We start from the raw sequence: 16,961 nt of genomic DNA on the forward strand, positions 1-16,961 counted from the left end.
AAAAAAAAAAGTCATTTAGATTGATGATTACCTGAAAGTGAGTAAATTAGATTCGATTTTGAATAAACTATCCCTTTAATCTATCATCAGGAGCCACAGGTATTCATTTCGTTTAGCTGTGTGTGCTCTTTTGACTCTAAAAGCCTAGAGTTGACTGCCATTATACGAATCATTAAAGATTCAGCTTAAAATGTTCTTTAATTCTGTACTGAAGGAAATAAAAAGTCACTTACATCTTTGATTACCTTAGAAATAAGTAAATTAGCTGAGAAAAGTTTCATTTTTTGAATGAAATATCTCTTTAATCATCAATCAGGAGTTAAACGCTTTGGCTGTATGTGCTTTTCTGACTCTAAAAGCGATGCTGGGATGTTTAAAATCCCCACAGACAACAAAAATCTACTTTTTTCCACCCAAAAATGAAATTCTGCCATCGTACACGCACCCTTCACTTGTTCCAAACCTATTAGTGTACAATAGTACATGATAGAAGATATTTTAAAGAATGCTTCAAGCTGGCACCCATTGACTTCCATAGTAATTTGTGTTCCTATTATGGAAGCCAGTGGATGCCAGCATTCTTCTAAATATCTTCTTTTGTAAGAGAAACTCATACAGGTTTAAAAGAGAGCGTAAACGATGAGGTAATTCTCATTATTGGGGTGAACTGTCCCTTTAACGTTCTAAAAAAAAAAAATCAATGAGTAAATGAACAGCAACATGTGAACTATCACTTTAAATCTTCATCCATCTTTCCATCCGCCTTTTTCTGTGCTTTTTGAGGGAACGAATCCCATCACAATCTTCAATACTGCCGTGACGCTCAATATAAGCCGCGTGTAAAAAGCACATTAGCTGATACTCGTATAATGATGGGTATATTTCCATGAAGGTGGCGGAAACGAAATGTCTACGGAAACGTCTTCAGATTCAATTTTTCGAGGACTAAATATTAGTAATACATACAAACACTGGTCTTGATAATGAAAAGCTGAAGAAAAGGATATAGCTATGTAGTTAGTACTTCTCAGATCAACACAAGACAGAAGAGCAAGCCGAACCGAGGGGTACAAAAAAAAAACAGAGCGAAGTAACCAGCCTTCCTCTCTTTTTTCCTAACCCTCCTCTTTTTCCGTTTATGTACAGTTCCCTTTCTCCTGGAGACGTCCATATGATCTGCCATGTTGAACGTGAATATAACATTCCTATGACGACAGTAATGTACTGTGCTATTACATATGAAATACATAAATGGTAGGACTATTGGTGACCCCCTTTTCTAGTATCCTCCCATGATTCCTTGTATTGCATGTTCAGCTCTTCAAATGCCCGATGAAGAGATGGATGTGCAAGCGCAGCCTCTTTTTAGCACCCTTGTATTTGATTTCTCTCCGCACGCTTTTACGAGCCAACCCAAATGAAGTGAATGTACTGGCAGATCCCGATGCGCAATAAAAGTCATTACGAATACAAGGATTAGAGTTTGGCATGAAAGCGGTTTAAGGCACCAAACAGTCTGTGACGCCAAAAGAGGTGTTTGTTTGTTTGCTTTATGTAAAACAGGGAGCTTTTTGAGACGCTGTTCTCCGCCCCCCGCTGGGATCTAAGGATGCTCATTGGGTGGGATAACGCATGCCCCGCCCCCTTCCGTGAGGAGTGGGAGGGGTCAGAGGTCAGGTGGTGTCTGTTGTTGGTCTCAGCTCTACACCAGTGTGATCTCCACCTCTTCGGTTTTCTCCACCGCTCGGCGAACGTGCTGCTTTGGAGGAGGAGGAGCCGCTCGAACCTGCACACACACACATAATAAAGCGGTTAAACAGAGAGCAGATGGGTTTCCTATATTTATATGACTAAATTGATATAATAATATGCAAAACAAGTAATTAAATAACAATAAACAAACCAATGCGCACATCCACCTGTAGAAGTCATAAAAATAGTTCATGTTTTAAGTATAAAATATTAAAAAATATATATTATTATTATTATATATATTATTATTAAATATTATATAAAATATATATATTTCATATATATTTCCCTGAATTTTGAAGTCAGAAAAGTAACAGTTACTCAATAAGTAATTTAATTACTTGAGTAAAAACAAATACAAATATATACCAATGCACAGACAATAGAAATTAAACTCTTAGTTCTTTAAATATGAGTTAAATAAGACCTTTTAATTTGATTTAAAAAGATGAACACGTAAGAGATCAAAAAATAAAACATTTGAAGCATTCTGTTTAATATAAACTATATTTTGTTAGCACTTATTATAAATCATATCAAAATAAATCAAATAAACATAACACTTCATTTCTTATATATATATATTTATTCATTTTCGACTTAATATTGTTAATCTGGGATCGCCACAGCGGAATGAACCACCAACTTATCCAGCATATGTTTTACGCAGCGAATGCCAGCTTCCAGCTGCAACCCATCACTGGGAAACATCCATATACACTCATTCACACACATACACTACGGACAATTTAGCCTTCCCAATTCACCTATACCACATTTTTGGAATTGTGGGGGAAACCGGAGCACCTGGAGGAAATATATTTATATATATATATATATAGAGAGCGATGTGGTGGCGCAGTAGTTGGTGCTGTATGTGGAGTTTGCATGTTTTCCCTGCGTTTTATCCGGGTGCTTTGGTTTCCCTCACAGTCCAAAGACATGTGGTACTGGTGAATGGGGGAGGCTAAATTGTCCGTAGTGTATGAGTGTGAATGGGTGTGTTTGAATGTTTCCTAGAGATGGGTTGGAACTGGAAAGGCATTCGCTGCGTAAAACATATGCTGGAAAGGTTGGTGGTTCATTCCGCTGTGGGATACCCTGAATAAGAAAGGGACTGAGCCGAAAAGAAAATGAATGAATGAATATATATATACTCTGTCTGGTTCTTGAATCTGATTGGCTGATAGCCGTGTGATATTCTGCAAATAACAGCACTCGTACCACCTCTTCACCCTTCACCCTGTGTATTTCTCCGCCCACATTCAGAGACAAGCAGAGGACACTCTACAGTTTGACAAATAATGCAGCTGTTGGACAACAATGTTCTTTTAAGGCTTTTCTAGTCGAGAATGTAGTTGTTTAGATTGCAAATATGCAGTTTATTTATAAGGATTTATAAGGATATATATATATATAATATTTCAAAATGTTTATAAATTTGGAGATTAAGTGCATCGGCCGCCGTCAGCCTATCTGAGCAGACCAAAGAAAGTGACCACCACAAGATAATAATAATAATAATTCATTTTATTTATAATGAGCTTTTCTCAGTCTCAAAGCGCTAAGATGGCGACAGAGACCACATAATAAGTCCTTAGAGGGAGAAAGACTTGGTAAATTTCAAACTACAGCTGATCAAATCATTATAAAACTGGTAAGAGACATTCTAAGTCGACCCCCCTCTTTTATATGTTGTAGTGCTGTATTTATACCGTAGTAATCTGCTAGTGTTTTTTTTTCAGGGTTAATTATTGTGATATCCTGATTAAAACAGGGAAATACTGGGAACTCTATGTAGATGATGGCATTACATACCAGCAAAATGCCAGCAAAATCAGCTGTTTTGTCATCACTTTAGACATTATGCTAGAGAATCATTCAAATACTAGCTCTAAAGTGACGTTGGTGAAGTAGCAACGGTTTCTGAAATCAGTGGCAGATGTGAATGAATGGCGGAGAAAAGTAGTTCCTCTTACAAAAGGATTTTTAGACTCTCTGTGTTTGATTTTCTTTTTATACACACGATTGTGCCGTCGAACTGTCATAGCAGTGCGATATGGTTGTTAATCATTACTGGCCTTGAGCTAACGCAAGCCTCCCACCAGTGTCGATATATCCATATTGCACTGCTACGAATGTGATATTGCTCATTTATATATATTAACTTTTATAAAGGGACTTAGCCGAAAAGAAATGAATGAATGAATGAATGAAGAAACATCTGACACCTATACAATTCAAAAAACACAACAATCATATTTCCATAAATGTAAGAAACTGCTAAATCTTACAAAAAATTTACATGAACATTTCCATAGTAAATATAATGCAGAAGGCATTCAAGCAGACTTGAGGTGAAGCAAACTTGCTGACGTACAGGTCTGAGTTTTCCAGGGCCGGATCCGTCAGGAGTGAGTCTCAGTGGCTGAGAAAATCCCGGACTCTCTGGACTTAAACTGGAGTTGTGATCTGAACCAAACACAAAACAGTCTGGAATTAAATAGATAGTTAATTCAAAAATACTGTCATCATTTACTTTCCCTTCACTTCTACAAAACCTATTTGAGTTTCTTTCTTCTGCTTAACACAGAAGAAGATATATGCTCCTAAAGCATAAAAATAGCATCATATGTTTGCAGATATTTAAGAAACATGTTAAGTGAACATCTTTGCCTATCTGAAAACCAATACTAAAGTTTCTGAAAATGTGTGCTACGTGTCAGAATGTCTGTCGTTCTTTTATTTGTAACTCCGCCCACTGCCAGTTTAGCCAATCATATTTCAGCAGCTCGGGTTGCTTTGGCGGAAAACAGAGTATTTCATTTCAGTCATGAAGGCTGCCTCAATGTACACTCAAAGAATTGTTTTGCAGCTACCTATTTAAAATGAGCTGAAATAGCACAATTCTTGATTTTTTTTCGGATAACATCATTGTTTTATGTTCAGTTAAATTACGTTAGGTTTAACTTAATCAATTTGTGTTTAGACAACATGAATGAGATATGTGGAACTGCATTTTTTACACTGTTTGTAGGCCATGGCTGAAAATATGACCTCCAGAGGACAGTGGCAGCCTCAAAAATGAGATGCAGATTCACAATTACAAAAATCCACATGAGCTGGCTCTTATTTAACAAACAACTCAAATATTATAGATGTAAATATTAGTGGAGCAGCTTACAGTGTACGGATGCTTTCACACCTAGACTTTTGTTCCGGAACCTGGTGCGTTTCCCCTGTTAGTGCGGTTCGTTTGGCATATGTGAATGCAGCAATCACGCTCGGATTCGAGCTAAAAAAAAAAATCGATCCGAGATCGCCTGAATGATGTGGTCTCTGCTCCTTTTAAACGAACTCTGGAGTGGATCAATTGTAGTAAGAAAGCAAAACGCTCTTACCAGGCTATATCAGTGTATTATGGATATGTAATAGGCATATACAGCTATATGAAGAGAGAATTATGAGTAGGGCGGGACGTCATTCCTACCAGTAAATGTGTCATGTCAAATACGAAAGTGAAAGCATGCTGAACTATTACAGAGAGCTGTTTATCTGTTAGGAAAACTGACCGAACAGCAGTCTTGGTTTATCAGGTATTTCCCTCTATAATGTAAAGTCTATAATGCATAATTCTAGCCAACGGCTCTGTGTGAGAAAGACTGACCTCTGATTTATAGTTAGTGACGATGTCTGTGGGTGTCACCATCGAAAAATTAAAGCACAGCTTTTCGCTTATAATGTCTTACTGCTTATTGCCATAAATTATAATAAAGACGCATGACAGCTGAGCGGGACTCTGCAAAATAAACCCTGTAACTCTGACCAATGAGAGGAGAGTTTACTCGCACGTGACTTGTTTTAGCTATTTTGGTCTATTTAGATATTTATTTATTTAGGTTTTAATGCCATATCAGCAGCATTGGCTATATTCATGGCAAAAACATATACTAAATATACAATATATAATCATATCAGTTTCTTAACAAACATACATTGTAAAAAAACCAAAAACCAAAAAAATAGACGTAGCAACAACACTGAAAACAGTCATGTACGATCTTTTAACTTGATTAAAGATAAATATTCTAGAATTGCTCCAGAAGGCTCCTTTTCAAACATTTCACTTAAAATATTACCCGAATAAAAACCTTCTCTAATATCATTTAGAAATATACATTTTATTAAAATATGTTTTATCGTCAAAATATTCTTACACAAGTCACAAATAGGTTTTTCTTCCCCTTTCAATAAATATACGTTTAACTGTACGTTCACACCGAAAGCGGCAAGAGCGTCAAAGTAGCTGGAAGTCATTCATTTTCAATGAGAGCCGGCGGCGATAAGCAGCACGTCTTCGCCGGTGTGGGCGTCGAGGAGAGTTGAAATCAAGTCAAATTTATGGTAATGAGCTATGACGCGGTTCGGCGCCAAGCAATCGGAATGAAGAAGTCCAGCACTTGAGAGAAGTCCAGAGAACACAGACCTGTAAACTTTGGTTCCGACCACAGTTGTTCCCAAGGGTTTGATTAGTGCGGTCACTGGATTTCCAATTATTTACTATGTTTTTTACAGGAACATGCATTAAATAAGTTACTGATGTGCATTAATGTTATATATATTCATCTTCAAATATGCGGGAATCTCATGCGACAGAACAAAACAGAACTGCTGCTTCAGGATATTTTCAGACACATGGACATATTGGATAATTAAGTGGAGCAAAGCCACACCACATACAACTTGATCTTCCATTGTTAAATTAATTAGATAAGAAGTGCGCAACATAGTCATGCTAGAGAGCGTGTTTTATTCAGGAATGTAACTGATATGCTGTAACGGCCCCTTTAAATACGAGATCAATGTAGTGAATTTTGACGCTCTCGCCGCCGGAGCTGAAGGCAGACAACGTTGTCGCCAGGGCAACCTTTCGGTGTGAACGCAGAGTAAGTCTTGAGTGTCCGATTCTACATCTCTTATGTAAAACCTGGTCATGTCTATTTTCAAAACTGTAATTATTTCATTTACAAATAGATTCACTCCTTGCAATTTCTTATTCCTACATTCATCCCATTCCATTTGCCATGTCTCAATAACATACAGATCTAAAACAGGTTTGGTCCGTTTAGAAATGTTGCCGTGTGAAAGCAGAACCGCGCAACATTGTAACAATTTTAATAATTGTTTCGGAACAAAACAATCGATCTACAGGTGTGAAAGCACCCTAAGGCTCAGTCTTCAAGCACATTTGCTCCTGTTGGTGTTGCCAATCTGGCAACCTGCGTGTGCCTAGTGTCATTGGAGGTCGGGTTGGATAAAAAAAATCCTCTCTGATATTTTGGACTGCAATACTTAGTTCAATCACTAAGTTTTAATCCTACACCTTTAAGAACATTCTTCAGAATATCTTCTTTTGTGTTTACCAGTGAAAAGAATCTCATAAAGATTTGCAACTACTTAGGCGAGTAATTTGGGCTGAACTATCCCTTTAAATCTACACATGAAGTAAGACTGGAGGCTTCATGAGGACAGCGGGTGACTGGTGTCTTACTCTGCGCTGTGGTTTTCTGCGGGACGGGCAGCTTGTGTTCCCCGTTGACGGAGGGAGAGCGGGGCAGAGACGGGGCGCTGCTTGTCTCCGGGCTGGTGAACGGACTGCAGGGTGGCTGATCGTACAGCGGCAGCGGAGGAAGAGACGAGTGAAGCCTTTGGCATGGAGACACCTGTTGGACGACAACATACGTTAGCATGCTAATCTAGCACATAGGCATCTGTAAAACTGTTTATTCACTCAGGCGAGTCCCAAATCGCATACTTATGCACTATTCTACACCAGTGGATCAACTGGTACCGGGCCACACAAGAAATAATTAATTATTTGTTTTATTTATTGTCTGAACGATCTTTTATTTTGAAAAATGACCGTATTCTCTCACTTACATCTCAGTCACTTGAGCACCCAAATTTAACCCACAAGCAGCAAAATGAGTAAGAAACAGAGGTCTTTGGAAAGTATCTTTGCTAAAGGGGAATGGCCCAGTGAAAGACCCACGAATTGCCAAGGAATAGATCCACAAGTCATTTGTCAACAAATCAGGTGAATGCACCATGGCTGTTGAAGAAGATCAACTGCTGGAGATCGCATTTGACTGCGGCCTTTTAGGGGCGGTTCGCATATTTGGTCTGTTTTAGAGTTTGTACAAGTTTGTTGTTTCCAATGGAGGTGTGCGGCTTGCGCCTTCCAGACGCACACAGTTGAATAAATCCCGTGAGTCACATGACAACGATTGACCGATCAGCTTCAGCTTGTATAGAATATTCACATTTTGGTAAGACTAATTATCTCAGACAAACACAGAACACACACACACAGCAGTGCCTTGTCATTTTCTCCATAAATAAAACTTGTATCAGAGTTACAGCAATGTTTCGTCAGCTTGTCATCCTCTGAGAAAACGGTTGATGGTCGCCTAGCAACCTACAACCTACGAAAGACCCCCCTGCACGTGCGACGTGCACTGCTCACTGGAGCTCAAACGAGCGCATGACAGTGTGTGTGGCTGTATGTGTGGTCACGTGATGTGCGTTTTCAGCGGATGGAGGGCTGTTTAGAAATGCTAAACACAGTAAAACACAATCTAAAATGCCATTTTAAAACTAAGATGTGAGTGTAAAGTGTAAACAGGGCATAAGTGTGTATTTTTCGTGAGTGTGTTTGCGACGGGGGCGGGGCGGAGGATCAGTGATGCTTGCTCAGCATATATATATATATATATATATATATATATATATATATATATATATATATATTCACTATTCACTTTTACTTAATTTCAGCCAGCAGTCAACTTTTACTAATGCACATTTTTTATACAGATTAAATTTTAAATGAGACCATTTGAATAGAATATTAGCAAAACTATCATATTTACACCACCATCATAACGTGTAAGCCATGGAGATGCCATGGAGATGTGCCCCAGAAATAATCTGCATGAGTGTTACATTCGACCGCACGCTGAGAGAAACCGAAAGTAACCCAAATGTAGAGTACAGTACTTTAAATGTAAAATAGGTGGGGGTCAAATCCACAAGTGGCTATATGCGACTGCACAACAATGATAGTGATTCAAAAATATATGTTTTGGGGGGGGGCCGAACCACGTTATATTTTGACGTCAGTTGCGGGCTGAAGTGAGGAGAAGGGGGTTGGAGGGCGCAAATGGCCCATGGGCCGGCAGTTTGAGACCCCTGCTTTAACAGATAAAATTTGCTATATATTCAAGTTTTTCAGCAGGAAGTTCATACTTTTTCAAACAGAAGTTTAATGGAAATATTAGATCTAGCATGATTTAACCCAATACTAATGTTTTGACATATTGCTAACATGTTTCATTAGTTGAAGTATGTTTATAACATGATAGCATGTTAGAAAGTATGCTAACATACTGGTAAGATGTTTTAACAAACTGCTAACATGAGTTAGCACACTGCTAATGATTTGCACACTGCCAACACAAAAACAGACTACAATGCAGGCTACAATGTTAAATACGATGCTAGCATGTTTCTACAAAATGCGGTTTCTAGCATTAAAAAAACTGGAAATAAAGGGTGTGTGTGACGTCATTAGCATGAACTAAAATAGCTTTATTTCTCTGAATTTTACTGAAAAAAACTGCCTAAACCAGCCTAGGCAGGTTGGCTGCTTTTAGCTGGCCAACCAGGCTGGTTTTAGAGGGGTTTTGGCCACTTCCAGCTGGTTTTAGCTGGTCATTTTCCAGCCTGACCAGCTAAGACCAGACTGGAAACCAGCCTGGAAGTGGCCAAAACCCCTCTAAAACTAGGCTGGTCAACCAGCTAAACCAGCCAACCAACTTAGGTTGGTTTAGGCTGTTATTTTTCAGTAGGGAACAATTATCTAAACATTTAGGATACTTTCAGTACACAAGTCAGCAAAATACACAACACCGTTCTAGTTATTTTTTTGGCAATTTCTATGAAAAAAGCTTAAATATAGTGCCCTTAAGGGGTTAAATTGACTATATTCTACTATAATGTCAACAAAGTGCAGTTTTATTATGACTGTGTGCATATGATTATCTCCAACAGGATGAAGAGAAATGCTCTGATCTGGACTAAAACAGGATGACGTTGATTACAGGAAGGAAATGTCACGCCTGTAATCAGCGTTAGGATTCAGACATTAAACCCACTCAGGCTGTATCTGAAATCCCCCAATCGCCCTTAAATAGTTCACTCCCACAATGCATCATAATAATGACTGTACAACCAATGTACAGTCGACAGCTTGAGAGTTCTTGCACTGAGTGAATTTCACATCTGACCACAAGATGGCATCCAAAGTACAATCTTAACAGTGTCTATACATACAGGGATTGGACAATGAACCAGAAACACCTGGTTTTAGAGCACAATAATATATTAGTATGGTGTGGGGCCTTCTTTTGCAGCATCAGTTCATCTTGGGAATGACTGATACAAGTCCAGCACAGTGGCCGGAGGGATTCTGAGTCAGTATAGTGGCCAGGTCACAATGTGATGCTGGCGGAGGAAAACGTTTCCTGACTCCTTCCTCCAAAACACCCCAAAGTGCTCAATAATATGAGGATCTGGTGACTGTGCAGGTCATGAGAGATGTTAAACTTCAACATGTTCATCAAACTACTCTGTCACCAGTCTTGCTGTATGCATTGGTGCATTATCATCCTGATATACAGCACCGCCTTCAGGACACAATGTTTGACCCATTGGGTGCACATGGTCCTCCAGAATGGTTCGGTAGTCCTTGGCAGTGACCCAGCACTCATCAACCATAGCACAAGTATTAGGCCTAGGAAATGCAACAATATTACAGCCCAAATAAACCCTGATCCACCCCCTTTCTTCACTTTGGGCATGCAACAGTCTGAGTGGCACGCTTCTTTGGTGCTTCTCCACACCGTATCTTGCAGTTTGTTTAATCTGAATCAGAATTAGTCAGATCTGAAAAATATAATTTACCTGTTTATTCGAATATCAATAAATGACTTAAAATCATAGCTAATAACAATAAAAATAGCATTTTTTTAAGGGGAAAATGTTATATTGTAAGAAATACGGTCATCAACACTCAACAACAACATCAGATATTATTTCAGTATCATGCAGCCCTAGTTTTGACATGTTAAAAGCCGGGCTGTTAAATGTGACGTCACATAAAGCAGCTACCAGGTCCAAATGCTATATCAAACTGTATGGGGAGGCTCAACAAATGGTTATAATAAACATTTACAAAGCGATGTAATACTTTTGAAAAATCGCAATATACTGTATATATATCCATACCTTATATCAGACGGCCAAAACTGATTCATTTTTTATGTATTGTTAAAATATTGGTGTCTGTGATGCAGCAAGTCCAGAGACTGTTGTGTACAGCATGACTTTATATTAAATTCCCTTTAATGTGTGATATGACGAAAAAGTGGTCATGAATGAATACTTTCTCAATTCAAATGAGTAGTGGCTTGGACCCGGAAACAGTATTCCATTTGTCACGACTTTACAAGCGGATTGTTCTAATCTACATGCTAACTAATTCTCATTAGTTTATAAGTAGACAGTTGGGTTGGAGTTTGGGTTAGTGTAAGTTGACATGTACTTGCAAAGTTTGTTATAGTCAGTTAATTGTCTATTTAGCAGCAGTATCAACAGATATTAAGCAGACAGTCTACTAATACTCAAATAGACCATCAAAATAAAGTGTTCCCATTATAATTTCAAATCACTTCTCTATATCGATGAATAAGTGACCCTGCCTATATTATACACCCTCCCTGTTAAATTTGATCTAATTCGTGTCCTGAACATACCTGTCAATCCTCCCGTTTTTCCCGGGATTCTCCCGTTTTTAACAGTTCTATCCCGCTATCATCCCGTAAAAGTATTTTCCCGTATATTTCTCCCGTATTTTCAGTCTTCGCAATAGCCTAGTGGTTAGCACGTCGACATATGGTGCAGTAGCATGTCAGGGCGTCCCGAGTTCGAATCCCGGCTCGAGGACATTTCCCTACCCTACCTCTCTCTCTCTCTCTCTCCAACTTCGCTTCCTGTCTAAATACAGTCCTATCTAATAAAGGCAAAAAGGCCAAAAATAAATCTTAAAAAAAAAAATATTATAAAAAAAAATAAAAATAAATAAATAATAAAAAAAAAAGATCCGAGCTTCCCTATACGCAACCCATTCCGCCGAACCATCAGGGACTGCCCCTTGCTCTTAAATGCGAGTTTGTTCTGTGCTTTCGCTTTGTTTAAGCATATAAACACTTTGAAATAAATATAAAAACGGCGGGATTCCCTTTCCTTTTCATTACAGATGCCGTCTCCCCTTCATATGCAATCTTCAAAACATAAAAAAAAAGTCATATAGCGGTGCATGACGGTCAGCTGACGCGCTCCATAGTTATAAACAGACGCTGTTTTCCATACGGACTCTGTACACGCGATTTGAAGCGGAGTGAAAGTCTCGGTTTTGGGTGCGTGTTTGAACAGACATACACACATAATTAATAATATTAATAATAATAATATCTAAAGATGTCGATCTTGGTGGGGTTTTTTTCAAACACAACAAATTTCGTCCTAAATGAGCATAAAAAGTTAGGAAAGCAATTGAAAGCTTTCATTATAACGTTAGATGTGTGCATTTTTAAAGTGACACCTGTTATTTAATGTAGTCAAACGAAAAAAAATTAAATAAATAAGAGATTCATTTATTGCTCTTTAATCAGAATGTGTAAGTTATACAGTGAAGAAACGGCTAATGAGGTTTGATAGCTTGATTCTATTTCATTACAATAGCTATTAACTTTAATCAGCTGAACTGTTTGCTAATGTATTTGCTGCTAGTGTATACTATTTATTTACAATGAAACAGCTCCAAATGAACATATTTAGTAATTTGGGGATTTTTTAAAGGGGGAGAGGGGGGGGTCCTTATTATGATGTGCGTATCCCTTATTTTCACATCCCAATGTTGACAGGTATGGTCCTGAAACACACCCCCTCTCCTGCACTCACTTCTAATTCTAACGGAGGAAGCGATTCGTTTGTCATTGAATCTCTGTTATGAACGATTCGTGTGAACCATCGAACCATGTGCATATCCACCTTTCTGATCTAAATGGTATATAACATTTGTAATATTCAATAAATTATGGTGGACATTATGCACATTGACACTGTTATGTTATCAGACACCTTATAGGTTACTTCAAAAACCAGCCGTTACTTCACTTAGTCGACAATTATACAAGTTTCTGGCACCGCAGCGTCTTGTTGTCATATTTCATATACATTGTTTGCTGATTTTATTCAACAAAACTAGCTTAAGCCTAGAATTTATTGCAAGTTGCTGTTATCTTGCCTTATGGTCAGTGCAGTGAGTGACTATTATCATTAATAACATTACTTGTTGAGCACAAAAGTTTGTAACATACAAAATGGTAAAAAACGAAATCTTCCCTACTGTATGAAATGTTCTTCCTAAATGTTTGTTTACTCATTACTACGCAGCACAAAAGTCCAGCATCTTCAGATCAGGTGTAGTCTTGACTAGTGTGATTGAATGACTTTTGTCCTGGGAGCACTGTACCAATATGGCGGCAGCACTGACGCATGCTATATGTGATATCTAGTGTATTTATCTATGGCCTTGCCTTATATACGGTAACCTTGAGTGGTTTAAATAAAACGTATTATTATTAATGTAAATCAGCTGTGTTAAACAAGAGAGACGAGCAAAACATGCTGTCTGAATGTGGAGATTTAGTGGTGGTCTCACCTGTGCGTCTGTTCCCCAGTGAGCGTCTCCGTTTTCAGAGGCCGTCAGATCCTCCACCAGGACGGAGGGAAAGACGCCCACGCGGCCGTTAAACTCGCCCTCCCAGAAGCCGTCGTCCTCCTGGTTGTCCTTGTTGAGGATGCGTATGATGGCGCCCTCAGGGAACGATAGCTCCTCGTCCGTCTGACCCTCATAGTCGTACATGGCCTTAACAAAACTCACTGGGAGACACACAGAGGAGAGGATAGGGCTTAATAATAGGTGTGAATACCGCTAGAGCTCTTCTACATCCGCTGGAAGCGTTTTGAAGACACAAGTGGACTAGTTAGGGATCACATTCTAATAAAAAAGCACACTACAACACTAATGTTCACTTTAAATAAGTCATTATACCTCTTTAAGGTTTGCATGCGTGTTTGTGTGCGGTTGTATGTGTGTGTGTTTTATGTATGCGTTTTGTGTGTGTGTGCTTTAGTGTTCGTGTCTGTTTGTATTTACAGTGTGTCTGTTTTGTGTGTGTTTGTATATGTGTAGGTTTTGTGTGTCTGTATGTGTGTTTGCTTTAGTGTTCGTGTTTGTGTCTGTCTGTATGTACAGTGTGTCTGTTTTGTGTGTGTTTTATATGTGTGTGTTTTGTGTGTTTGTATGGGTGTGTGTGTCTGTATGTGTGTGTGTTTGTGTCTGTATGTGTGTGTTTTTGTATATATGCGTGTGTGTTTGTGTCTGTATGTGTGAGTTTTGTGTGTGTTTGTATATATGTGTGTGTGTGTTTGTGTCTGTATGTGTGTGTTTTGTGAGTTTGTGTCTGTTTGTATGTACAATATGTTTGTGTTTTGTGTGTGTTTGTTTATGTGTGTGTTTTGTGTGTGTGTCTGGATGTGTGTTTGTGTGTTCGTGTCTGTTTGTCTGTACAGTATGTCTGTGTTTTGTGTGTGTTTGTATATATGTGTGTGTTTTGTGTGTGTTTGTATATGTGTGTTTTGTGTGTCTGTATGTGTGTGTTTTGTGTGTTCGTGTCTGTTTGTATGTACAGTATGTGTGTGTTTTGTGTGTGTGTCTGGATGTGTGTTTGTTTGTTCGTGTCTGTTTGTATGTACAGTATGTCTGTGTTTTGTGTGTGTTTGTATATATGTGTGTGTTTTGTGTGTGTTTGTATATGTGTGTTTTGTGTGTCTGTATATGTGTGTTTTGTGTGTCTGTATGTGTGTGTTTTGTGTGTTCGTGTCTGTTTGTATGTACAGTATGTCTGTGTTTTGTGTGTGTTTGTATATGTGTGAGTGTTTTATGTGTGTTTATATATACGTTTTGTATGTCTGTATGTGTGTTCATGTCTGTTTGTATATACTGTATGTCTGTGTTTTGTGTGTGTTTGTATATGTGTGTGTGTGTGTCTGTATGTGTGTTTGTGTGTTCGTGTCTGTTTGTATGTACAGTATGTCTGTGTTTTGTGTGTGTTTGTATATATGTGTGTGTGTGTGTGTCTGTATGTGTGTTTGTGTCTGTTTGTATGTACAGTATGTCTGTGTGTTTGTATATATGTGTGTGTCTGTATGTGTGTTTGTGTCTGTTTGTATGTACAGTATGTGTGCGTTTTGTGTGTGTTTGTATGTGTGTTTGTATGTACAATATGTTTGTGTTTTGTGTGTGTTTGTATATATGTGTGTGTTTTGTGTGTTCGTGTCTGTTTGTAAGTACAGTATGTGTGTGTTTTGTGTGTGTTCGAATATATGTGTGTGTTTTGTGTGTATTTGTATATGTGTGTTTTGTGTGTTTGTGTTCGTGTCTGTTTGTATGTACAGTATGTCTGTGTTTTGTGTGTGTTTGTATATATGTGTGTGTTGTGTATGTGTGTGTGTGTCTGTATGTGTGTTTGTGTGTTCGTGTTTGTTTGTATGTACAGTATGTCTGTGTGTTGTGTGTGTTTGTATATATGTGTGTGTCTGTATGTGTGTGTTTTGTGTGTTCGTGTCTGTTTGTATGTACAGTATGTCTGTGTGTTTGTATATATGTGTGTGTCTATATGTGTGTGTTTTGTGTGTTTGTGTCTGTTTGTATGTACAGTATGTCTGTGTTTTGTGTGTGTTTGTATATATGTGTGTTTTGTGTCTGCTTGTATATGTGTGTGTTTTGTGTGTGCTTGTATATGTGTGTGTTTTGTGTGTGTTTTGTGTGTGCTTGTATATGTGTGTGTTTTGTGTGTGCTTATATATATATATGTGTGTGTTTTGTGTGTATGTATGTATGTGTGTTTGTGCATGGGTGTTTGCGTCTGTATCCGTGTGTGTTTTGTGTGTTTGTTTGCGTGTGTTCGTGTTTGTTTGTATTTGTGTATGCGTTTTGTGTGTGTGTTTGCGTTTGTGTCTGTATGTGTTTTGTGTATGTTTGTATGTGTGTTGTGTGTGAGTTTGTATATGTGGCTGTCTCTGTGTGTGTTCGTATGTGTACATGTGTTTGTTTGTTTGTTTGTTTATGTATATGTGTGTGTTTGTTTATTTGTGTGATTGTGTTTGCGGGCATTTATATATGTTGGTATCAGTGTTCGCATGTGTATTTTGAGTGTGTGTTTTATGTATGCGCTTTATGTGTGTTTGTATGTTTCTAAGAGTTTGTATGTGTATGTGTGTGTGTGTGTGTGTGTGTGTGTTTTTGATATGTATGTGTGTTTATGTGTGTTTTGTGTACGTGTGTGTCTCACTGCTGCTGTCTCCATTGAAGCTGCCTGATGCCAGCTCAGGCTCAGTGGAGTTGCTGGATGAGTGTGATCTGGCGTCCAGCGCGGCGAGGGATTGGAGCATGCTCAGTACACTGTTAGAAGTGGGGAACTGCAGGTACTTCTCTGGAACATAGCCCACCTGCCCGGTCTTATTCCGCGCCTGCAACCAACAAACGTAACATTCAGAGGCAAACATTAATGACAACATCTGCAGACGAGCCTTTACTGACTCTGGAGGGAAGATTCTCTGGAATGCGCAGTACATTAATGAAAGCGTTTCCAGTGGCTTTAGTCTGGATGAGCATTTTTTCTGAAAGAATTGTACATGATACTGTGAACATGGAGCGTTTATAGATGAAAACACTTTTTTCTAGACGTAGATGTAGCCTCAGGCTCCGTTTACACTAGTATGTTTGTTTTAAAACGCAGAAGTTTTGCTACGGTTACGTCTTCAATCCACACACTACCCCAGAATTTAAGGCCCGAAAACTGAAGTGACTGTTTTGGTTTAAAACGCTGCTCCTCTGTGTCAGTGTGGATGGGGAAAAAACGGAGACATCTGAAAACGGAGGTGAGGGTGCAGACAAACACCTGATTGGGGGTTTTTCTCAATACCAAGTGCACAAAGTTTAGACTTGCATCCTTTCCTTA

The 16,961-nt window shown here is 38.5% G+C and overlaps 1 protein-coding gene across 2 annotated transcripts in view; it reads right to left on the bottom strand.

Annotated features, from left to right (window-relative positions):
* Positions 1 to 268: 268 nt before the first annotated feature.
* LOC130245230 (F-BAR and double SH3 domains protein 2) overlaps positions 269 to 16,961 on the bottom strand; it is a 198,939-nt gene continuing 182,246 nt past the window's right edge. For both annotated transcript variants that reach the window (XM_056477849.1, XM_056477850.1), the window contains 5 exons: positions 16,293 to 16,470; positions 13,598 to 13,818; positions 7,304 to 7,475; positions 4,133 to 4,224; positions 269 to 1,786 (listed from right to left, as the gene is read on the bottom strand). In XM_056477849.1, coding sequence (XP_056333824.1) covers positions 1,703 to 1,786; positions 4,133 to 4,224; positions 7,304 to 7,475; positions 13,598 to 13,818; positions 16,293 to 16,470 — 747 coding nt within the window. In that variant the 3' untranslated portion in view covers positions 269 to 1,702. The remainder of the gene's footprint in view (positions 1,787 to 4,132; positions 4,225 to 7,303; positions 7,476 to 13,597; positions 13,819 to 16,292; positions 16,471 to 16,961) is intronic.

This window comes from Danio aesculapii, chromosome 18, assembly GCF_903798145.1.
Source record: "Danio aesculapii chromosome 18, fDanAes4.1, whole genome shotgun sequence".
NCBI lineage: Eukaryota > Metazoa > Chordata > Actinopteri > Cypriniformes > Danionidae > Danio > Danio aesculapii.